The 25,008-nt window shown below is 42.1% G+C and overlaps 1 protein-coding gene across 5 annotated transcripts in view; it reads right to left on the reverse strand.

Moving 5' to 3' along the window:
* The window catches only part of LOC137421177 (myotubularin-related protein 10), an 86,666-nt gene that overhangs the window by 11,301 nt on the left and 50,357 nt on the right, over positions 1-25,008 (reverse strand). For all 5 annotated transcript variants that reach the window (XR_013622399.1, XR_013622400.1, XM_068106964.2 and 2 more), the window contains exons 8-13: positions 24,441-24,528; positions 20,661-20,749; positions 14,742-14,866; positions 14,359-14,437; positions 12,990-13,057; positions 488-660 (exon numbers count right to left, since the gene is read on the reverse strand). Coding sequence is in view for 3 of the 5 variants with exons in the window: in XM_068106964.2 (XP_067963065.2) it covers positions 488-660; positions 12,990-13,057; positions 14,359-14,437; positions 14,742-14,866; positions 20,661-20,749; positions 24,441-24,528 (622 nt within the window). In the remaining 2 variants the exon portion in view is untranslated. The remainder of the gene's footprint in view (positions 1-487; positions 661-12,989; positions 13,058-14,358; positions 14,438-14,741; positions 14,867-20,660; positions 20,750-24,440; positions 24,529-25,008) is intronic.

Consider the following 25,008-nt stretch of genomic DNA (forward strand, 5'->3'; position numbering starts at 1 on the left):
CGTCTGACATTTGACCTTTGACCTCTTGACCACAAAATCTAATCAATTATTCTTTACATCATTATACATACCTGCACCTAGTTTGAATTAGATCCCTTCAGCCATTCTCAAGTTGACCTATTAGACTTTGACCTTTAACCTCTTGACCCCAAAAATCAACTAAGTTCACCTTTGCATCATCATACATACTTGTACCAACTTTGGTCAGAATCCCAACACTGGTTCACAGGTTATCGTGGTAACAGGATTTTTCCCTAACATGACCTCTGACCTTTGACCTCATGACCCCAAAATCTAACCCATTCATCTTTACCTCATTATACATAACTGCACCAAGTTTGACTAAGTTCCCTTCAGCCATTCTCAAGTTATTGCAGTAACGAAAACTTATCACGGACGGACGGATGGATGGATGGATGGACAACCCGAAAATGTAATGCCTCCGCAGACTTCATCAGAAAAACCCAGAAAAACCCCCAGATCGTACCTCACCACCATCCAGCTGCTGCAAATGATTAAGCCTGTCAAGAAAGCGATGTCCAGCCAATACCCATTCTTTTTGAATAAGGCTTTGAAAGCCGACTATTGTACGGCTCTGTGCATCCAGTAGTACTTGTACCAGTGACGCCACCACGCAGCACATGTCTCTGCAATCACTTTCTGCAAAAGAATGCACAGCAGTCTAATTATTAGAAAGCAAATTGCAAGGAATTTTTGTGGTTTGGTGAGGGAATGTTGCTCATGTATGGCAAGAGTTGTTAATTGCAATTCTGTCCCATTCAAATGGACTAGTTTCTTCAAACAATCGGAATAAAAAGGCTAAAATCACAACTTGGGTGCCAAACCAAATGACATTCTTTTGGCGTACTTGATAATTTGTCAGTACGTTTCACTGGATATCTAAAACAGGTCCTCAGACACAAAGTCATATTGCAAATGGTAATCTCAAGAATGTTCATTATGTTGCATGTTTAATCACACTGCAGTGTAGCATCTGTGACAATGAACATTGCTATTCGTTAAAGTTGTGTGGAGATCGAATTGCAAAAAACCTAAGCAGCATAAATAACTTGGGGAAAACAGCACGAGTATATAATTTTTCCTGAGAATAAGCCTGATACAACTTTTAGGGAATCAAAAATAAGGGAAGTAAAAAATAAAAAAAGACCAACAAAAGTCTAACAGCTGCGTAGCCGGCTTATAAAATATGATAAACCACAAACACAAATTATTAGCTTTTCAAACAGTCGTTAATGATGTTTATAACATTAAACAAAGAAATTTGGAGGAATCCCGACATCCGTGAGGTAGGTTTTACTTCCAGAACTGAGCGAAGATCTACTGTAATCTATATACCCCACAAGGGTTGGAGGTGTGCTCATTTACCAAGCAGCTAGCTCGTGCTTGCCAAGCCAGCCATTCCTTAAGGGTTTTGAATGGAGTGCTTGCTCGAATGCTTAAACCACTTGGCGATCTAGCCACAATAAACTTGGGATATGAACACACACCCAATGTTCTTGAGACCCAACTATATATTATCGACTGTAATCTATATACCCTAAACAGGAATGACCTTTCCTGCAGCTCTGGAAGTGAGCGGGTGTTTACGCCATAATAACATCATATACGTAATGACGTGGCATGACGGCCGGACACAAAACTGCCGCTACTTTAATATTGTTACGGACACGGCTTAAGATGTTATGATGGGCCGAGCGGAATGGCCGCCGTGTTCGCACAGTTTACCCGATTACCCCCAACTCACCCGATTCCACTCGAACGTTGGCCAAGTCGCGCTACGCTAAATCAATGAAGGAAAGGACACAACGACTGGGATAAATGAAACGACACAAGGGGTACAGTTCTCAAGACCTCCGGAGGAGGATATAATTGGTGGTGGAGAAAAGGGGTAGATTACAAGGTATGAGGTAAAGCACAGAAGAGATAGGCACTTAGACACAATCTTATCTATCCCAGACAGACCACAGACAAACGGAACAAGACTGACTTACACAGGGATTGATGGCAGGGAAGGACAGGCAGTCGATAGCACAAGGTGCACCTTGGCTCAGGGGCAGAATCAAACACGGTCTGGTCCAGAGATGCGGGGAGGTATTGCAGCGCTCGGAGGTGGCGTCCTTCTCTGTCCAAGCTGAGGGCGCATCTGACGTCACCTCCCTCTTCCTGCGCATGCTCAGCGGGGAGTGACACGCCCTCGGCTCGTTGGCTCCGCCCCAGATGGAATCGGTCCGCCGCTTCTATTGGGTGCGGGGGGTTACCGGGCTCCGCCCTTGACGAGGAGCTGACAGCGAGCCCCTACGTGGTAACCCCGTCGAGCACATGCTCGATGGCGGCTCGTTGGAAAGGCTTGGTGCCTTTTCAACACCCCCCTACCAACCAAGCCGGAGTGAGGACGCACACTCCCCGCGCCGCCGCCGCTGTTATTGTTGTTGTACCATGAGGAAGAGCTGCGGGGGGGTATTGGGAGGTCCTAAACTTCCTAACGGTGCCATACAATCACATTCTGGTGCAACGAAGAGTCAGAATTAATGGAAACGAGTCCTTAACTGACATAGACTAAGAATAACTAGCAAGATGTCCTATAGTTGTCTACGTGAGATGCGGTGGACCTGGATGCGACATTTAATGGGGGAAATAGGGGGAGGTCGGGTCTACAGAGTGTTGTTTACAGAAAATGGGACTAGGGAATGGGGGATTGGGGATAGTTGGGAAGTATTGGGGAAATAGGGGAATATTTACAAGCGGATATGGATGGAGGCCAATCTCATATCCGCAACAATATATATAAGACTAGCTGAATGCACCCGGCGTTGCCTGGGTTCTTTTTGAATGAATTTAATCTTCTGTACTGAAAAAGGAATAAAACGCAGCCGTATGAAGCAGCGGAGTTTGACTATCTGGCTGCGGCCGAATTTCGTTCATTTACTACTATAATTCAGCTTATACTCGCGGCCGTAGAAGATTGACGACTATAATTCAGCTCAGCTTTTAATTGCGAAATGGGCCCAGCCCGACCGAGGCGGCCTCGACCGGCCTCGCCACCTAGCCTATAACCTTCCCGGGGCCTGTCTCGACATTTTTGGTTTCAGAGGATTCCTCCTATCTTTCACCGTTCAGGAGATTAGTGCGTGCAGACAAACAAACAAAAACTTTCTTTTATATATATAGAAGATAATAATAATAATAATAATGGAAGATATATATATATATATACTGTCGTGTGTGTGTGTATATATATATATATATATATATATATATATATATATATATATATATATATATATATATATATATATATATATATATACTGTCGTGTGTGTGTGTATATATATATATATATATATATATATATATATATATATATATATATATATATATCTGTGAGAAATAGTAGAAACTCCACAGTACGAGCAGTACGACAGTACGACTAAGAAGAAGACCTTTGTTGGTCGAAAGCTTGTCGACAATTAAAGATCGACGATTATTTATTTAATGCAAATGAGACACCCTGCTCGTACTGTGGAGTTTCTACTATTTCTCACATATATATATATATATATATATATATATATATATATATATATATATATATATATATATATATATATATATATATATATATATATATATATATATATATATATATGTATATTAACCTCCAGTAACGTTGGTCACTACAAAGGGATTAGTGTTACGATTAGATTTACTATAATAATGTTACATTATTATTACTAAAAAAAATTTTTTTTTTTTTAAACCGAGGTGAATTCCTTACTTCCGCAGTTACACCGCTTCAATCCATCAACTTTCCATTCACGACATTGGGATTAAAGCGTTATGGTTATATTTACTATAATATTATTATTATTAATACGAAAACGATACTACTGAAACGATATCACTGTATTAAGAAACCTGGGCTTTATTTGTCCGAATTGTAAGGTCAGTCATAACGCCTAAGGCCTATACGTATAGCCATAACGCCGATGCTTTCGATATTTGATGATCATTTTAACAATCGGTTTGTTTGTTTCACACTGAATGAAAAACGTGAAGAAAGAGCATGGCGATTGTGATATATGACAGGTTCGACGATATGTTCGGCATGAACAGCATATAGATCAAAATTGTGGAGTGTGGAATCAGCCGTTGTACGCTGTAATGACATCAGACGTAATCACATCACCCTGTCATGTGAAGATTCTCAGCTCTGATTGGTATACGTTTGAGGGGCCATATATATATATATATATATATATATATATATATATATATATATATATACGGATGGACAAACACTGTTCTAGACGGCTCTGCCCGATGGGCTACGCCATAAAAAAAATAGAATGCCACTCTTCTACGTCGCGACGTCGACCGATTTGCCTCCACCCACATCATTACATCATAAAACATACTTTTGAATCCCTTCAGCTGTTCTCAAGTATCACATTTTTACCTGACACGACCTTTGTCCTTTGATGCCAAAATCTAATCAGTCCATCTTCGCATCACAATATACTTGATACCATGTTTGGTCAAAATCCAATCACTGGCTCAGATGTTAGCTCAGTAATATAACTTTTAACACAATGGGACCTCTGGACCCATAATCTAATTAGTTCATCTTTGCATCATTATACATACTTTTACTAAGCTTGACTGAGATCCCTTCAGCCATTCTTAAGTTATTGTGGAAATGAAAACCTATCAAGGATGGATGGATGGCCAAAGTTTTTCATGCCACTTCCTCAGACCTGTAGCTCATCTGGGTTCTGGCCTAATGTTTTAATCCAAATTTGATAGCATTCTGACTGGTGGGTCTGGAGAAAGATCTTTGAAGGAATTGACATAATTTTCCCAAAAAGTTGACTAAGGCGGCCATTTAAACACACCTCCGGTCATGGGGTGGCATGACTTCCGTAATTTAACATCCCTACCCTGGTCTAATGTTTGACCCAAATTTGGTAGCATTCTTACTGGTTCTGGAGAAAAAGCTTTTTGAAGGCATTTACCAAGTCTGCCATTTTGACACACTTCCAGTCATGTGACCAGAACGAGCTTTACAATCCCTGGAACCAGTCAGGAGTGGAACCTTGCTGCCACATTTCAGCCGGATCAGCCCAGCGGTTTGGCCAGAAAAGTCGAAATAGGAGATGGACGGTGCACAATGAATTCAAATTCCAGATAAGCTAAAAATTCTGAACGATAACAATTTATACTGGTTCTCTTGGACTTTGCAGGCCTGTGTAGTCTTAGTTTAATCTTCCCTATTTCTCACATATCCTGCCATTTCCTACATCTCTACAAAGAGGTATATTAAGGCTCAGGACAAAGGCTGACTTTATACCTCAACATTTTTCTAATCCAGACTAGAATTTTATTCTTCCATTGCTCGTTTCTTCTCATCAACTTGGTCTGCTTTTTCTGTTTTGTACTTTGTGACAAACGAATGATCGTTTTAAGGCCATTTTCCCCGCTAGAGCGGGGGTTAGCCTTGCAGGCCCCATGACAATCATGGTTCCCCGTTTGAGGCAATGTTTTTATGGCCGGATGCCCTTCCTGACACTATGTGGAGTTATTGCTTCTTCTTCTTCTCTCTTTTTAAATAGTTGAGACTCTTCCATGAGTTGTTTGCAAGTATTAGCCTCACCTGAGAGGTAAAGGCTATTGTAATCAGTCTGTGTGGAGTGTGTCTGCACCCAGAGCAACTTTAATATAGCATCCTTGGGCAACCCACTTAATAAAGTGCCCAGTCATGTGACAAGTTTCAAATTGTTTGTTTCTTTTTTGTCTAGTGAAGGTTCTTAAAGATGGGAATTTCTGGCTTATTTAAATTCAGAGAGAACAGTAGATGATGCAATTGATTATTTTGGTTTTAACTGAATAGAGAAATGAAAGGAAACGACCATAGAATATAGAACCAGATCTGGTAAAGATGCTGTTACTGATGATTGACTGAACTGCTTCTTCAATGAGAAGAAAAAAATGCTTGAAAAACAAGTTAGAATTGTATGATGAGAAACAAAGAGCAAGATCTAGAGAATGTTTGCTTGGTCCACTGCAAATATACGGACTAGCGGGCCTGCAAACAATTACTCTTCACAAAAAGGGGGAAACATTCGCTACAATGGGGAAATGGCAAACACGTAGAAAACCATCAACCTCGGTTTGCTTGTGTGCTTCAATTGTCAAGATAAGAATATTGTTATAAAATCTCTTCAGAATTCTGCCACAGCCTTCCATTTGGAACCTTCAACACACACTACATCAGCTGTTACTTTGCGGTTTGCACTCAGGAAGATAACAACGTTCCAGTTTCTAACCCTTTGGACATTCCACAGCAGAAGTGAACTTTGTGCACACCATTGCAAGTCTAAAGCAGTTATCTTGCTTCGCATTCCCATATGCATCCCAAGCTCACAATGTGCAGAACTCAGGTTCAAATCCCATATATCATGCGCATTTTAGCCATTGTGTACCAATGTCTGTTAAAATGGCTTTAATAATGCATGACTACCATTGACAACAACACAAGTATTTTGTTGAACGAGTCAGACTGTCCAGCTGTCCTTGTTGGATAGCGTTATTCTTCCATCTGGCATGATAGCTGGCATGAATGCCAGCCCATACCATCAGGCTGCCTGCATATAAACGATCATGCTTGCTTCTCACTTCGTCTGGAGATTTTAACATGTCTACCATTGAAGTTTAAGAGAATCTAAACTCGTAAGTGAAAGGTAACTTCAAATGTTTCACTTATTCCTGATTATGATTATATTCTCAAAACATGTTGATATGTACATGACTAATTTTTGTTCCAACTGTAAATCCATACTTTATTGGATAGATTAAAAGTTGCTGATTAATTTTCTCCGTGAGTGGTAAGTACAGTATACTTACTCACTTTAAACTATGCTAGTGAATGGAACCGTCTCTGCAAACAAATTTTAATTATGTCCCAACCAAAAGTACTTTCTGCCATTTGAGGAGTAGGTAGATGATCAACCATTATGGGAGTGAAAGGCTGGAAGCGGCGTTTCTGCCTTTAAGCCTCATCAGCAAACAAATTCGGTTTTAAATGCAAGGCTTTCAACTCCGGCTTGTAAATAATTGCCACAAGAGAACATGGACAACCTGCTGTGTCTATCTAGGCCATAACCTTTTTACCTTTTGAGCTTTTATCATCAAATTTTCAACAAACCTTTATTATTAGAATTACTAGTTAATAATTGGGTCAAATGTCAAAGGGAAAAGTCACTTAAGTACAAATAGCCCTTATTAGCCGGACCGCCACACAGCACAAGGTGAGGTTTTGCAATAGTTTACCATTTGAGCTTTTGTCATCAAATTTTCAACAAACCTTGTTTGGTTTGTTTTTTCCAATGATAAATTTGGGTTATTCCAATGATAAATATACTTTTGGGTGAATTCAACAAATTATCAGTGATAATGGTCAAATGTGTTTATTATTGTAATGTAATAGCCTTTAAAAATGCACAGGTAAGAAACTGCTTTAGAACATCATCATTTTATAGCATCAGTCAATACTTTGTGTCAGCCCTTTGCCTTCCTGACGCCAGACAGTCACAGAACCTCTCCTGTGTTTAACAGTCGGATGCAAACTGTGTATCCTAACATTCTCCAGATATTTGGCTTACAAACTGGCATAGCTTACTGTTACGTGCTCCTCCCCGACCCCCTGGTCACGGTGTACCTCCGAGCCCCGAGAGGAGCCACGGCAGAAAAATATGTTATTCTGTGTCAGAAATCAATAGTGAAACCACACCAATGATTATCAACAAACAAATATTGAATGAAAAAATCACACAAGAATAACGGTACAACAAATAGCAATCAAAAGTACACTCAATACATCTTATGATGGTACCATCAACTAGCATAGGATAACTCACGGTGTTCCAAGTGAGGGGAAAAACCTTCCCCAATGTCTCTATATTCCCCTCCTCAAGACGAGGTTGACTCGCTCCAGCGATCGCTAGAACAATGTCCAATCGAGACCAGAATCCCGTGCGGATGGCAAGGGCAGTCGCACCGCCGAAGCAGCTCTCAGGCATAGGCGGTCGAAGCGACGCAAAAAGTCACATGGTCCAAAACCAAAAGCAAACTCGCGGTGGAATGGGAAATCCCAAAGGCGCCCTCCAGATAGGAACGTTCCCGGTTCAGTCGGCGAACTGCCACTTAAACTTCAAACTCAGCGTTGCGCACACACACATCCCCGACAGACGACAGTATAGTGAAAAAGCTGACGCGTAGCCAAGACCTTTTATTGAACAAAGCGCGAGTGTCAAAATGGCCGACGGCTCTTACTTGAGTCGACACGACCCGGCGATGATTCTTCAGAATCGCAACGCCCAAACCTGACCACGCAGGTTTATCAATCCCCCAGCGATAACACCTATCGCAGGAACTCCTTTCAAGGAAACTCAAAGTTCACTCGCGACTTTCGTTCGACAACGCTCGCTACGGAGCTGGAAGCTACTCGCTTCTTATCCGACTTCACTCGCCATGCCCTCGCTTTCTTCTTCCTCTTCGTCTTCCGGTTCCCGATCCGGTTTCCTGTTTCATTTAAAGTTAACCCCTTTACATTTTGATAATACTAATGGCCATTTCACTTAAACAATGATAATAATAATACATAAAACCAGAAGTGTTTCCAGTGGATGAAAACCACAACAGCGGAAGTGACGAATCAGTAACACTTACATCCAAAAAGTTGAAACTTCGATTAATCAGACTAGACCCCCCCCCCCCCCTCCCCTTCCCACGCCTCCTGCCCCCAAGCCCTCTCCCTCCCACACTTCTCCCTGCTCTCAAATGTTGTGGTTGTGTGCTTCCCCTTCTCTCCCCATCTTGTCTTCCACTCCCTCTTTTTGTATATTTTGTTTGTCTGGTTGATTTGTTTGTGAAATAAATGTTAGCTCTTTCACGAGCCTCGATTCAGTATACAAAAAAAAAAAAAAAAGAAAAAAAAAAAGTACCTGATTCTATTGTTCAGTCGCCCAATATTGGTGTTGCCTTGAAATTTTCAGCCTTTTATCTTATTCTGTGGTCTCAGCAGTGGTTTATTTGCTCCAACTCTGCAAAGACGACCTGCTGCAATCAGCCTTCTACGCAACTTCAATTGCTTTTCCTGCCTTGGGGAGGTTATTGTGGGATTTCGGTTATTTTTCAGCCAGTTTCTTCCATGGGCTGCAAAGTGTATCTCACACAATTGTCGGAGATTTTCAACTTTTGTTTCTAATGTTGAGGGCTCCAGTCACAGACGATATAGTCTTCATCGTGGCCAGGCCTTAATTAAAAGAGCTGCATTGATAGAAAAGTGAAGAAAGAGAGAATAGTCCAAGACTTTTTGAGGAAGTAAAAAATCTGCTTTTTGAAAAGGGGAAGGTCGTAAGTGTTTGGAATTAATGGGAAGGTAAAGAGTTTCAGAGTTTGGCAGTGGAGTGGAAGAAATACATACAACAGTGCACCCTTGAGTTGCCAATGGCCACACTATAATCATGTGATGTAGCGGTTTGTCGAGTATTCTGTGGTCTCACTAATGGCTGAGGTACACAAGCAGCAAGTTATTCGGTCTTCGGCAGAAACCGAAGTAACATCTGTAGAAAAGAGAAAGAGCCAACTTTGCGGCGTTGTTCGAGCGGGTCGAGTTTTGAGGTCAGATTGGGAGAGTTGATGAGTCAGAATACTTTGGATTCAATTCTGTCCAGCAAGTATGTGGAGCTAGAACCTCCCGAGATGTGAGAGCAGTACTCAATACAAGGATGAATCAATCCTTCATATAGTTGAAGCAACGGTTCAAAGGAGAAGAATCTTCGACATCTGAACAGGACTCCTAGTTTCTTCGAGGCAGACTTAACTATTTGTGTAATGTGTGGATTCTAGGATAAATTTGATGTTAGGGTAATACCAAGTAGGTTTAGTGTATCACATGGTGCAATTGTGGAGCTTTAAAAGGAGATTGGAGAGTTGAGAGGACTTTTAGAGAGAGATGGGAAGACATTGAGTTTTAGAAGCATTAAACTTAACCTGATTACATTTGCCCCACTAGGAAATCTTGTCCAAATCCAAAATTAAAGAGGTGGCTGTGATCAAATGAGATGTAGATCGATTGAGGGAAGATGGGGCAGATGGGAAAAACCTGGAGGAATGTAATGTAGAGTCATCAGCATACGAGTGCATTTGGTTATTTGTAGAAGAAAGAAGGTCATTGTTGAAAAGAAGGAGAAGTGTTGGAGACAGGACAGAACGCTGAGGGACACTGCTGTTGATAGGGAAGGAGGGAGATGTTGAACCATCAGCAATTACGGAGATAGAGCGGTCGGAGAGAAAGCTCCACATGAGAGAGCAGAGTGAAGGTGGAAAGCCAAAAGAGGGAAGCTTGGGTATCAGACTCTGTCGAAGGCTTTTGGGATATCAAGGCCTACAACAAAGGATTGCCCAAATCGTCTCAGAGAAGAGGCCCAGACATTCGTAATGTAAGAGCAGTGGTTAGCAGTGGTAATGTAAGAGAGGATATCACCGGTAGATCTTGCCTTGCCAAAGCCATATTGATGGTCAGATAGAAGACACTGAGATTCAAGATGCTTGAGGAAATGGTTATTTTGAATACATTCAGAGACTTTGGAAATAGTAGAAGTCAGAGAAATAAGATGGTAGTTGGAAGGGTTTAAACGATCACCCTTCAATAAAATAGGCTGTACTAAGGCATGTTTCGAGGAAAAGTTTGGGTTTTTTTTTTTTTTACCAAAAACGAAACAAACGAGCAAGCACGGGAGCAAATTCTGAGGCACTCCTTCAAGACACGAGTAGGAATGCCATCTTGTCCGTACGCCTTGCTTGTGTCCAGAGAAAGGAGTACGGTACTTTTTTTGTCTGCATGAAAAGAGATTATAGGGAGGGGCATAGGATTGATAAGGGGTGCATCAGAGGGAGATGGAATGTTAGAGTCATCCAGTGTGGAATTAAAGGAGAAAAGTAAAGGAAAAAGAGTGGCTTTATCAGATGGAGAGACAGCAATAGTATCGGAACGGAAAATCGAAGGAAGGGAAAGGTACTGCTGTTTTCTGCATAGTATGCCCTTCTCGCATTTGGCTAACCCCGCTCTAGCAGGGAAAATGGCCTAAAAATGCCTGTTGTGTGTGTGTGTGTGTGCCCTTCTCGCATAGTTTGGATCTTCACATGCTGTTCTGTTGAAAGTTGCTTCCGTGGTGCCATTCTGAACCCACTCAGACTTTTAAGAAAAGAATGAATGAATGATCGTTTTAAGGCCATTTTTCCCCGCTAGAGCAGGAAACTTTGAAGAAAGGGAACAAGCTAATTAAAACTTATTTCACATATTGACTAATTTGCAACTTTTATCGTGGTTTCTTCACATTTATATAACTGGTATTGATTACTTCAACAATTTATTATTATTTACTGTACAAAAATCCACAAAATGTTTCCTGCATATTTTATTTGTGATAAATGGATATTATGAATAAATAATCTTTTTGTATGCAGCCTATGGCTGTTAGTTGCATCATAGCTGGAAGTGCAGTTGTGCCGCTGATGCAGTGACCCCTGCTTCCAGTAAGCTGGTAATCATTTTGCTGACCTCGGAAGGATGACAGGGCTGAGTCAACCCACCTGGTGTTATCTAACGGCACGATAGGGGCTCAAACTCAAGACCCTAATATCTTAAGCCAGCCACCTCAACCACAAAGCCAACACCGGGCTTTTATAAACAAATGATAATATCCATACACAAATGAAAGTTGGCAGATTGCGTCTGATGAAGGTGAACGTTGTAACTACAGCACGTACAATGCTGAATGATACATCATTTAAGACCTCTTGGTTTGGTTTGCAAAACCCAGGTTTGCAAATACCAAAATTCATGCAATTCACGCTGAGAGGTGAATCCCTAACACCGGCACCCATTATGTGTGAAGCGTAAGGTGTCCGTTTTCTAATCAAACTGTCGGCTGCTTGGCAAGGGTGATACTTGGTGATTTGTGTTGCCTTCCCACAGTAGTTAGTCATGCAGGAATTCATAATTTGAGCAGGATGCCGTTGATAAGATTCTCTTGGCGAAGGACACCATGGGATCTTTAACATCCACCAATTAATGATGGCAGACACCTGGCTTAACGTCCATTTCATGGATGGCACACACACACACTGATGAATCACTCTGCCTGTGAAATACCGGGATGAAATTATATAGATGGTCGGGATTCAAACCCAGGCTAGACAGCTTAGAGACGTATGGCAGAGCACTGGTACGGTTCACCAGGTTATTGACATGGATTTGTCCATCCGTTGGAGGAAGACCCTCTCGTCAGCAGGCCGTTGTTGCTGCTATGGTTGGCAGCGAGTGCCACGGAAGCAGTGATGGAAAGAGAGTGGCAATTATATGTGTGGGAAAATTGCATGCTTGGTACGGGTCGCCCAGACAGCAGAGCACTGGTTCGGTTTTCCAGAGGCCCTGGGTTAGATTCCTTGGTCTGGGCGTGTAATTTTCGCACAAGTCAATTAATTAGTTACATTCTGCTAAACTAGAAAAAGCATTCTGAACATTCTGGAAAAGAGCTTTGGCCTTATTTTGTTGTGGCAGAAGGAAGGTCTGTGCACATCACAGGCTGCAGTCATCATGTTTTGCTTTGTTTATTCGATTTCCATCCAAAAGCTGCTTTCTTTCCCATTATGACTGTTGTCATTCCTCCGATGCTGGGCATTTTTGTTCAATTCAAAACAAATAAACAACCTTCTATCATTGTGAGTTCTGACCCAATTTTGATTACAACATGCTCCATGTCCTTCTTTAAACAAAGCCCTCTCTCAATGACTGCTCACTGCATCGACAACACACAAACTTTTAAATGTTTTTGGCAGAACAATGTGTTTATTTATCTTTGCTTATTAGTTTGTGAAAGCAATGAGAAATGCTCGATTTGGCTCACCTCGAATCACAACATGGCCGTTGTTCGTCATCTCTTCGGCTAGTTCAGCAGATATTCTCAAACACTTCCTAGAGAGACAGCACACAGGGCCAGTCAATGCTACAGTCATGCACTTTGGCACAGCTTGTTGAATGTGCATCGTATCCAACAACCAAGGTCTTTACAGTGTTATCAACAATAACATGCACTTGGTGATATATACCTATGTTTATTATTGCTACAGATGCAGGATTTTACGCACCCCACGATGGATACAGGAAAAAAATATCCCCCACCTCCCTTTTGAGTTCCGAAACAAACACAGGGCTCTTTCGTGTCTTGATAGGTAATGATTTATATAGGCTCAAGTCAACTGTTCCTCCTTTGATCATGTGCTTGTCAAACCTCATATCTCTGGCTATTATGAGGGAGCAACCTCAATGTCACAAAATGTGATCTTTCACACAGGCCCACTGGCAGGGACTGCAATGAACTGGGCTACCATCTCCACAACATCTGATATAGATTCCACCTGGGAATACATCCAAAAAATATATACTCTCTCTCATGAACTGGTTTATCCCATGCTATATGCGGCTATCCTATCCATCATCTAGGCCCTGGTACACTGGATCTTGTGGTGACGCAGTTAAGGTCAAGCAGCTTGCTTTCTGAACGTGGATGGCAGACATGATTGAAATGGCAGACTGATGTCAGCTTTTCCTTTTGCCGATCTCTGACCAACACTTTGGATTACATCCCAATCAAATAACTTTGGATAAAATCCAGGCGTAACCACCCCACTCTTTTGTTCCATTTTTTTCTCCCCAATTGTGGAACTGCTTTCCAGAGGAACTCTTCTCTCAAAGACTTCAAGCAGGTAGTGCACACTCTCATCCCATGTTATCCCCTCTTCCGACCCAAAATATTTTCTCCCCCAATTAACTCGACCTAACCAAATCCTCTTACTGGCTGATTACTGCATTTCTCCCTCCCAACCCACCGTCTTCTTTCTTTCCTCCCCTCCTCCCTTTCCTCTTTATATTTCCTGTTTAACAATTTCCTTGCTTATTGTGTCTAACTGTGGCCCCTCCGCCCCAATATCAGTACATTGCCTTTTTGCCCACATCTCATCTCACTCTTACAAATAATGGGCCTAAATGTTGTATTATTTCCCTGTATCACAGGATGGGAGAGGGAGAAGAAAGTGAATACTGGAGAGGAAAGGGGGAGGTGGGGTGGAGAGGAAGAAGACAGCTAGAAAGGGTGAGGGGTGATGTGAGATATGAGATAGAGTGAGAGAGATTGAGATATCAGCTGGTGCATTCACAAGATGTAGAAGGAGTAAAGGGAGTCACCACTCAGTGCATTTGCATGTAGGATCACCCACCAGACGCACTCCAGCCAACCTGTGTTCTCCAACGACGAAAGCCACTTGTTATCACTGAGCCAAAAAACTTCTGTTGTATCTGGGGGATATAGCCCAGCGAGAGAAGGTAGAGTTCATTGAAAACTTGCACTCATTGGGCAAAACACAAGGCAATTGAAAAGCTCAAAATGTTTCTTGTTAATATTCCTAAATAGAAGATGCATTTTCAAAGAAACTCATTCATCATGTTATTAACAATACATCGTCATCATAAAGTGGTTGGAAATGAGGAACTGCGTTTTGTTTACAATTCAAGTGCGTGCGCTAAAGCAGAGAGTAAAGAATTTTGAACACGTGTGGAAGTGTTCAATACGTGGTACGGAGTTTGTAAAGTCTCAAATCACCCTGCATGCAGATATGCTTCAGCTTGAGAAATGCTGCCTGGATCTCTGGAGGTTCTGGAAGTTCTTTTGAAAGGTCAGCAACGTATGGTGGCCCAAGATGTGGCATAGGCAGGCTTGATAGCATTCTGCAGAGCAAGTACACGCAAGGATTTTCTAGCACAAAGGAAGAAAAGAAACAAACTACATTCTGCCAAAAAAAACCAAACACACATTCGGTGCAAAGCTCTGACAGAAACAAATGTTCAATAAGTACATGTCCGTTTCATTGTGACCTAATCACACAATGCTGCATTGTGGCGAATGTTTTCACAAAGGGATTCAACGTGAAAGTAACAATATTGTTACGGATCTCAGAGACGGCACTCCCCTTAGCAAGGGGGGGGGGGGGTTAATCCCCTTGGCCTGTTAAGCTGGCCGTCTCTGGTCCTGGTACTTATAACGCTCTTCTGCGGGGTGAAATTGTTCAGGGTTATTGGTCAAGGTGTTCTCCCGAATACCTTTACCAATCCCTCCGCAAAACAGGGAGACAAGTACCGCTCGAACCACAGACAAGATGGCATATGGCGATGGGACTGGGATGCTCCGTCTTCTCACGCGTCTCTCTCTTGCAACTCTTGAACCCTCTCACTCAACTCGTACCTTCTCATCCGACTGCCGGATCACGTCTCTCTCTGCCTTCTTCTTCAAAAGGCTTCGCGCTCATGCTTATATTACCTGTGTTGGAATCAATCCGCGCTTCCCAGAGCCATGCCCGCGATGGTCTTTCGTCAGCCCTGGTTGGCTGGTGGGGGCTCGCTGGCCCTTCCTCGGGTGGTGCGTCGGCGTGCCACGCTCGTGATCTGGCGGCTCCGCCCCCTTCTTCCTCGGCTTGACCGCATGGCTAATGGCGGCTTGGGGCAATCAAACGAACCAAGACAAGGGGCAGCGAACGCTGCCCGACTGTTACTTTGCGGAGACGTGGGTGAGGCGATTGGGGAAATTGAAAGGGGCCTATCTTATTTGATTAATGCAACGCAGATTCAACTATTGGGAACAGGTCCTTAACTGAAACACATAATAATGAAATAACTACGGAGAGGTCCTATGGTTCGCCACGTGTTGTACATGGACTAACTAGGGTGCGATTTTTAACAAACCAATTGATGGGGATATTTACAGGGGAACATTTATAAGGGAAACATTTACTAAAATTTATTAGTGAAGGTTCTAAAAACCATAACAATATCAATCCTGGTTAAGTCCAACTCTGGCAGCAATTGCACCGCCGTCGCATTGACATTACGAGCACTCAAATCTGAGCCTTGGGGATGGCATTCCACGCCTAAATCAGTTTCTGTTACAGCCCGTCGACTGTCAGTGGCTGTCTTAGCAAGGTCCGGACACCACGATCAATGACATCCCAGAGATGTTCAATTGGATTTAAATTTGGTGAGAAGGCAGGCCAGGGAGTTGTGACATCAACGTTGACATTGAGAAGAACGTTCCTTGTTTGAATGTTGGTCCTGTGAGCGGAGCGTTATCGTGCATAAATATGAATACTGGACCATGTTGTTGAAGGGTGGGCAACACATGTTGCTGGAAGATCTCAGTAATGTATTGATCTGCTGTCGGAATGTTATAGATACGGATCAGATGAAGTTGGTGTGAACGGTTTCAGCAATACCACCTCACATCACGACACTTCCACATCCAAAATCTGTGGCTTCTTGGACACAGACTGGGGCATATTACACATTGCGTCTTCTGTAGATCTGTGCACGGCCATCATGCCCTTCAAGGAGAAACCTGGATTTGGCAGTGAACACAACACTTGGCCATTGCCTCGATGTCCATTGGACTTGACCTTTGCTCCAACATCCTCTTTTGCTATTCTGCTGTATATGAGGGGAATCCTCCTTTTCTCCAACAAAGGGTTAACACCAGAAAGGACAACCTGTCCTTTCTCCACACGGTGGTAAGCATACCTCAATGCCCTGTTGATTCACCCATTAGTTTACTTACTTTAGAGCAATCGTCATTTTATGTGTGCAAAAAACCAATGGAATATTTGAACCACCAGCACCCAATACGTTACATAAATCGCCTTTGCGTTGATGCATGTCCGTCCTGAACCCATTTATTTTCTTTTCTTTACCCCCTTATTGCCAATTTTACCAACTGCTGAATCAAATTTTCTCCTGTTTCTAAATTTGATCTGTCTCTGTCTCTCTGTCTCTCTGTCTCTCTCCCTCTCCCTCTCTGCGTCTCTATGTCTGTCTCTCCCCCTCCCTCTCCCATGCATACTATTTATTTTCAAAACAATCAGTATTTCAAAACAATCAAACACAATCAGTGTGTGTGTGTGTATGTATGTATGTATGTATGTATGTATGTATATATGTATATATATATATATATATATGTGTATATATATGTGTATATATATATATATATATATATATATATATATATATATATATATATATATATATATATATTGTTGCGGATATGAGGATTGTATTTTTTTTATTGTGTTGTATTGTGGTAAATTGCTGTGTAACTGTTTGATTCTGGCCCCTCCTGCCTCCAGTGTTGTGTAAAGGTCAAAGGGCGTCCCGGTAGTTAATTCCATAAAAGCACACATTGAAGGACACGATAAAACCCTTGTTCAGTAGTTTATATCCTTATTATGTGTTTTAGGGTAAGGCCTTGTCTTCCATTAGAATGACACTCCATTGCACCAAGTGAAAAAGATAGATTCCCTTCATCGTTCATTCCCATTCCCAAAACCTCCATTTCCCCTTTCGTCAATTGCCATTCGCATTGCCAACTACAATTGCCGCCATTGAACATGTGCTTGGGTTGGGGAAGAAAGGCGTGCCCGCCCGTCGTCATCAAGGGCGGAGCCAGAGGGTCACGCGACCAACCAGGGCCGAGGTAAGCACACCGATGGGCGTGTCCTGAAGGCCGGCGGCTTAATCGCCGGAGGCGCTATAAAAGCGCGCGCGCAAGAGTGACCAGGGCTGAGCTGCGTGGTGAGGTGCAAAGAAAAGAGCTGGGTCGTCAGAGGAGAGCTGAGTAAAAGGGTCCAAGAGAGAGCTGGGTTGTGAGGTCCAAGAGAGAGAAGGGAGATCATCCAGCAGCGATTCTTGTCCAAAGAGAAAATATCATCCAGCAGCGATTCTTGTTCAAAGGAGATCATCCAGGGAAGCACAAAGCCTGCTATTCGTCGCCTTGCTCGCCAGCAGCAGCGTCCACAGCAGCAACAACACTCGACAGCCGCTTGGGGCCTGGACGGCAGTTTGGAGCAGGGCCGCGAAGGAACGGCGGCTGCCCAACGAGCCGATCGTGCTGCAGGACCAGTTGGACCTCCCTATCCCGCCAGCCATCCACCTGCCATCCCTATCATTCCCCGTGTGAGTCCGTTTCTGTTTGTTCTGTCCTGGGTAGTTAATTAAGTCTGTATAAGCTAGTATTTTCACTGTGTCTCTAAAAGCTTCTGTATATTATTTTATTATCTTCCCTTCTCCTTGGTTATTTTGAGCCTGTACATAGTAAATAAATTTAGTAGTATTTTCAACCTTTGCTTCGTCTTCTTATTCCTTTTCTTCACATCCGTCGTCTTTGTCTTTTCCCTCATTGAATAGCTGTGGCGTGATACGGCCAACGTTCGAGTGAATCGGGGAAACTGTTAGGTCGCGGCGCCTCCGCTCGGCAAACATAACATCCTTAACCCCGGACCGTAACAATATATATAAATATATATATATATATATATATATATATATATATATATATATATATATATATATATATATATACATATATATATATACATACACAGACTTGGCATTTAATATGGAATATTTTTTTTTTCTTGACGGGTTTACTTTCTGAACTCAGTATATCAATCTGGTGAGTTTCTTTTACCCTTCGGTGATGACTTTCTTGAAAGAACCATGTCACTGATTGTCTTTCGCAGCAAGAAGTCAATAACAGGATTATATCACAGGTGGCATGACAAAATGAAAGGACAGGTACATTTGACGATTGGCTTCACAATTGGGTATATAAGGGTTGTTGCGTTCTGTATTACTGGAAAACAACTGCTGCACGTCTACAAAAGTTATTGCCGCTTCCTCTGGAGGTGGTCCGTCAACTTGACAATGCTGTTTGTCATGGAGTGGTGGCTTTACGAAATTCTAGCATGAAACAGCGTGCTATTGCTCAGCAATATGGCATCACTCAAGGTAAGGTGTCAAAGATCCTGAAACGAAATGCTCAGAGGGGTGTCCCTACTCCAATACCGAGGCCAGGACGTCCACGCAGAACCACAAGGAGAGATGATCACCAGCTGCACCGGTTAGTCTGCAATGGCCGTACCAAGTCAGCTAATCGGCTTAGGGCTGAGTGGCAGCAACTGACAAATGTGCCTGGATCCAGAAGGCTAGTCAACCAACGACTTGTTCAAGCAGGCTATCATGCCAGGCGTCCCCTGAGAAAGCCACGCCTGACCAGACAACACAGCCAGCGCCGATTGCAGTGGGCCAGAGAACACCGTCAATGGCAGCCAGGACACTGGAATCACGTGACCTTCAGTGACGAGTCTAGATTTCTGGTCTATCGTCAAGATGGCCGTGTCCGAGTGCGCAGACAAGTGCATGAAGCCCACAACGAAGATTGTATAGTGCCAAGAGTCCAAGCTGGAGGTGGTGGGGTGACCGTTTGGGCTGCTTTTCATGCAGGGGGCAAAACTGACCTGGTTGTTCTGAATGGAAACCTGAACGAGGTCAAGAACAGGGTCATTCTGGAAGAAACATTGCTTCCATTTGCTCGTGCAGCCTTTCGAGGAAACTTTGTCTTCCAAGATGACAATGCACGGCCTCATCGTGCTCGCATGATCCAACACTTTCTTGCTGAGAGCATGTGGAGTGGCCTGCCATGTCCCCGGATATGAATCCGATAGAGAACTTGTGGGCAGAATTAACGTGTCAAATCGACCACTTGGACCAGCAGCTGACCTCTGTGCGTGAATTGCAGCAGGCTATTGTAACTGCATGGCAAGAGATTCCTGTCCAAACCTTGGCAAATCTCGTGAACAGCATGCCTCAACGTGTGCGTGCTCTCCTGAATGCTCGTGGGGGCTACACGAAGTACTGAACTGTAATTTTACTGTCCGTAATCCCAGTCGTAATTTAACTTTTGTTGAAAAAAAAATTGGCTAATGTGCACAATAAAGAGATACTTCTGGAAAATGTACAGAAGTTTAACACAGTACTGTCCGTGAATTGAGTTCGATATCAGTTTACATCACTTTCAAGGATCAATTTATTTGCTTCGAAATGTCAAATGTGGTTTTTGTTTCTTTTAAAGGTCACATTAACAAAATCTAGAATAATTTCAACATAATTCCAATGAACTTTTGGTTCTAAGTCATCTTGAAAAGTAAGTTCACCCCCACAAAAAAATATTCCATATTAAATGCCAAGTCTGTGTGTGTATATATATATATATATATATATATATATATATATATATATATATATATATATATATATATATATATATATATACAGACTTGGCATTTAATATGGAATTTTTTTAAAATGTGTGTATATGTATATGGAATACATATGGAATATATGTATATAGTATATGTAATATGGAACAGGTGTGTATATGTGTATATATATATATACACACACACACACACACACACACACACACACACACACACACACACACACACACACACACACACACACACACACACACACACACACACACACACACGTTATAGAACCCATTAGTTCTATCAAAGGTAAATTTCCAGCAACAATCAATAATAATCATTAAAAAAAAAACTTTTTCATTGCTCTGTTCCTTCAAGGTTTTGTGTTTGGCAAAATAACGTTTCTAAAAAAAATTTAAAATACAAACCTTTGTTCCTGCCCAATCTGCTCCGTATCACTTCGCAATTTTGCCATTTTGATGAGTGAAGCACCACTGGTATGGCTCCAGATCCATATCTATCACAAAGGACACAGCACAGACGTCACAGAATGTGCTCCAGTGCGATGGGAAGAGCCCACTCGGCATTTACTGGTTTACCAACACCGTGCATGCCGTATCGACATTGAAAAGCAGGGCATGCCATCTTCAATTACGTTTTCCCTTCCCCCCAAACTATCATTTGTAGCTTGCAGGTCGATTTCCTTTTCATTTGCATTTGCATCCCGACCCTTTGTGGCGTCCTGATCTGTGGCCTCAGATGGAGATACGTCTCCTGTAAACCAATATGTACGTGTTGTGTGTGTTTCATTTGTGTTGATCATATTTAGTATTTCTAAAACTACGAGTATTATTGGTTCACGAGTTATCAAGTGACCACTATATTCATCATGTGTGTGCGTCTGTGTGTGTGTGTGTGTGTGTGTGTGTGTGTGTGTGTGTGTGTGTGTGTGTGTGTGTGTGTGTGTGTGTCTGCAGCATAACTACCCGATGATATCATCTGATCTTTAATGAAACTTGAGTGGCAGGTTGATATCATGATCTCGTTGTGTCATGCCCAGAGTGGGCATATTGCGCCCATTGTGGGCAGAGCCACGCCCGAAAAAGATGTCTTTTTAGGGGGTAATCGAGTTCAAGCTACATCTTCTCCGAGGGGTTTGGTGGAATCTGACAGGGGTTTCGATATTTGGTTAGGCCAATATCATGTGTCTCGCCCGACGGAGCTTGATTGTTTGTTTTTTTTGTTTTTTGTTTTTCATTTTTCACCGAATTTTCGGTATTGTGTAGATAACTAACCTCATAACTGATTACACATTCTTTTCTATCTCATTTCAAGGTCAGTAACCTTCGTTTTCACATTTCCTGGCCTGGCCTGTCCGGGCCTGTTTCGGTTATAGTCCGTCCTTTGTCATTGAATACCACTCGCTCGTGAACTATTGTCGTCTCCTGACTTGTCATTTACAAAACTACAACTAATAATGAATGTAAATTAATCGTTCCCACTATTAAATTGCTTAAAGTTGCGTGAGATTGTCATCCGTTCTGTTATAGTTTGTGTCAACTTAGCCAAGCCGTTGGATTTTGGATGCGAACACCATCTTTGTGACAACAGCTTTTAATTCGGCCAAGCAGATCAGTGGGTCAATTTTGGGTGGAGACCTGTGTGTACGGGGAGGTGAAAGAGCGACCATCTTGCATGCCTCCTCATACACAGGACAGTTTAAAGGATTTTTTTATGACCTTTTACAATAATTATTTTTGGCAGAATATTAATTTTTGCAAAAATTCCCCACCACAGAAATCTGTCAATCGCATTACATTTTATATTACAGTGGAGACAGCATGTTTTAGCACCCACAACATAAGGACCTTGGATGGCAAATTACAGCAAAAATGAGCAATGATGACGTCATCGGTCACGTGGTTCGGCCGCCATCTTTGTTTTAACAGAAAAGCCTTAAAAACCACTGAAAATACATCCTGGCGAGGGTTTGCAATCTCTGATTGCTCTTTTTCTTGTTTTCTATGCAGTTCACAAGCATCCCAGGCATTTCTATGTACAGTGCATTCAGAAAGTATTCAGACCCCTTCACTTTTTTCACATTTTGTTATGTTGCAGCCTTATGCTGAAATCGTTTAAATTCATTTTTTCCCTCATCAATCTACACTCAATACCCCATAATGACAAAGAGAAAACAGGATTTTAGAAAGTTTTGCAAATTTATTAAAAAGAAAAAACTGAAATATCACATTGACATAAGTATTCATACCCTTCATTATGACACTTGAAATTTAGCTCAGGTGCCTCCCATTTCTCTTGATCATCTTTGAGATGTTTCCACACCTTGATTGGAGTCCACCTGTGGTAAATTCAATTGATTGGACATGATTTGGAAAGGCACACACCTGTCTATATAAGGTCTCACAGCTGACAATGCATATCAGAACAAAAACCAAGCCATGAGGTCGAAGGAATGCCTGCAGAGCTCAGAGACAAGATTGTGTCGAGGCAAGATCTGGGGAAGCCTACAAAAAAAATCTCTGCTGCATTGAACGTTCCCAGGAGCACAGTGGCCTCCATAATTCTTAAATGGAAAAAGTTTGGAACAACCAGGACTCTTCCTAGAGCTGGACGCCCGGCCAAACTGAGCAATCGGGGGAGAAGGGCCTTGGTAAGAGAGGTGACCAAGAACCCGATGGTCACTCCTGCTGAGCTCCAGAGATCCTGTGTGGAGATGGGAGAAACTTCCCTAAGGACAACCATCACTGCAAGACTCTACCGATCTGGGCTTTATGGCAGAGTGGCCAGACAGAAGCCTCTCCTCAGTGAAAGACACATGAAAGCCCGCTTGGAGTTTGCAAAAAAGCACCGAAAGGACTCCGTCTGTGAGAAACAAGATTCTGTGGTCTGATGAAACCAAGATTGAACTGTTTGGCTTCCGTCTGGCCACTCTGCCATAAAGCCCAGATCGGTGGAGTGTAGCAGTGATGGTTGTCCTTCTGGAAGTTTCTCCCATCTCCACACAGGATCTCTGGAGCTCAGCCAGAGTGACCATCGGGTTATTGGTCACCTCTCTTACCAAGGTCCTTCTCCCCCGATTGCTCAGTTTGGCCGGGCGGCCAGCTCTTGGAAGAGTCCTGGTTGTTCCAAACTTCTTCCATTTAAGAATTATGGAGGCCACTGTGCTCTTGTGAACCTTCAATGCAGCAGAGATTTTTTTTTTTTAGGCTTCCCCAGATTTGTGCCTCGACGGAATCCTGTCTCTGAGCTCTGCAGGCAGTTCCTTCGACCTCATGGCTTGGTTTTTGTTCTGATATGCATTGTCAGCTGTGAGACCTTATATAGACAGGTGTGTGTCTTTCCAAATCATGTCCAATCAATTGAATTTACCACAGGTGGACTCCAATCAAGGTGTAGAAACATCTCAAAGATGATCAAGAGAAATGGGAGGCACCTGAGCTAAATTTCAAGTGTCATAATGAAGGGTATGAATACTTATGTCAATGTGATATTTCAGTTTTTTCTTTTTAATAAATTTGCAAAACTTTCTAAAATCCTGTTTTCTCTTTGTCATTATGGGGTATTGAGTGTAGATTGATGAGGGAAAAAATGAATTTAAACGATTTCAGCATAAGGCTGCAACATAACAAAATGTGAGAAAAAGTGAAGGGGTCTGAATACTTTGTGAATGCACTGTCGTTACATGTTCTTCCCAGTTGTGGATGAGTTTCCTGATATCAATGGAATGGAAGTTTTTTGAAAACAGAAAATTGTTTTGACCATGTCTCGTATATTCCATTTAGGATAAAGCCATTAAAGACAAATCAACAAAGCATATTGTATTTGCAGCTGGGATCCCAGCATCATGAGGTTACATGCTCAGATGGGAAAGCCCACAAAGGTGGACATCTAAACCACATACCTCAGCATTATAAATTAGTTTACAATGCTTTGATACCCCCTTCGCCTTTCCCTTTTCCTCACTCCAGCTCTAGAAAAAGTTTCCTCAGGTGCAAACTGCAAAAGTAAGAATAAGTGCATGGTGTGGTATAAATGCACAGAGTACCTGGCATTATACAATCACCAAAATACCCGACTATTATTAATTTTAAACAATCATAATTTTTCAAATTGTACAATATCTTGACCTAAAATCATAACAGCATGAATATCTAAAATAGAAAGGTGACAGAATGAGATTTACTTACAGGGCCACGTTCATCCTGGAAGTGAACAGCAGCCTCCTTCACATCGCTATCACGAAGCAATGATGACACAACAAAAAACTCTGGCAAACTGGGAAGGCGGAAAACAAACAGGAACAACCATTAATATTGAGACAATCCAAAAAACAAGAGGGTGTGTGTGTGTGTGTGTATGTATATATATATATATACACACCTTGTGCGAATATTACCTGAGTGTACAAAAATCACCTGTGTGGTTCTTTTTATTCTCTTTTATGGAAATGTCCTTAATACGTCTCTTTTATGTCTGTATTCAAGTTTTGTAGCACCAAGCGTCTTTTTACCTTTATTATTGTTAATATTTTTATTTGTATTATTATTTTGCAATACGGTACTGTAATGTTAATATTATTATTATTATTATGCTGTTATCATTATTCTTGCTATTACTTTTGCCATTTGAAGTGGCCTCAGACAAAATGCCACGATAACGTGGAACGACGCTCAAGCTGATACCACCAAGCTGCTCAAGCAGCGACGTAATAAAACATGAGAATGAATGCATGAATGAATGAATGATCGTTTTAAG

Source organism: Myxine glutinosa, chromosome 2 (assembly GCF_964187855.1).
Source record: "Myxine glutinosa chromosome 2, kmMyxGlut1.1, whole genome shotgun sequence".
NCBI classification, from domain to species: domain Eukaryota; kingdom Metazoa; phylum Chordata; class Myxini; order Myxiniformes; family Myxinidae; genus Myxine; species Myxine glutinosa.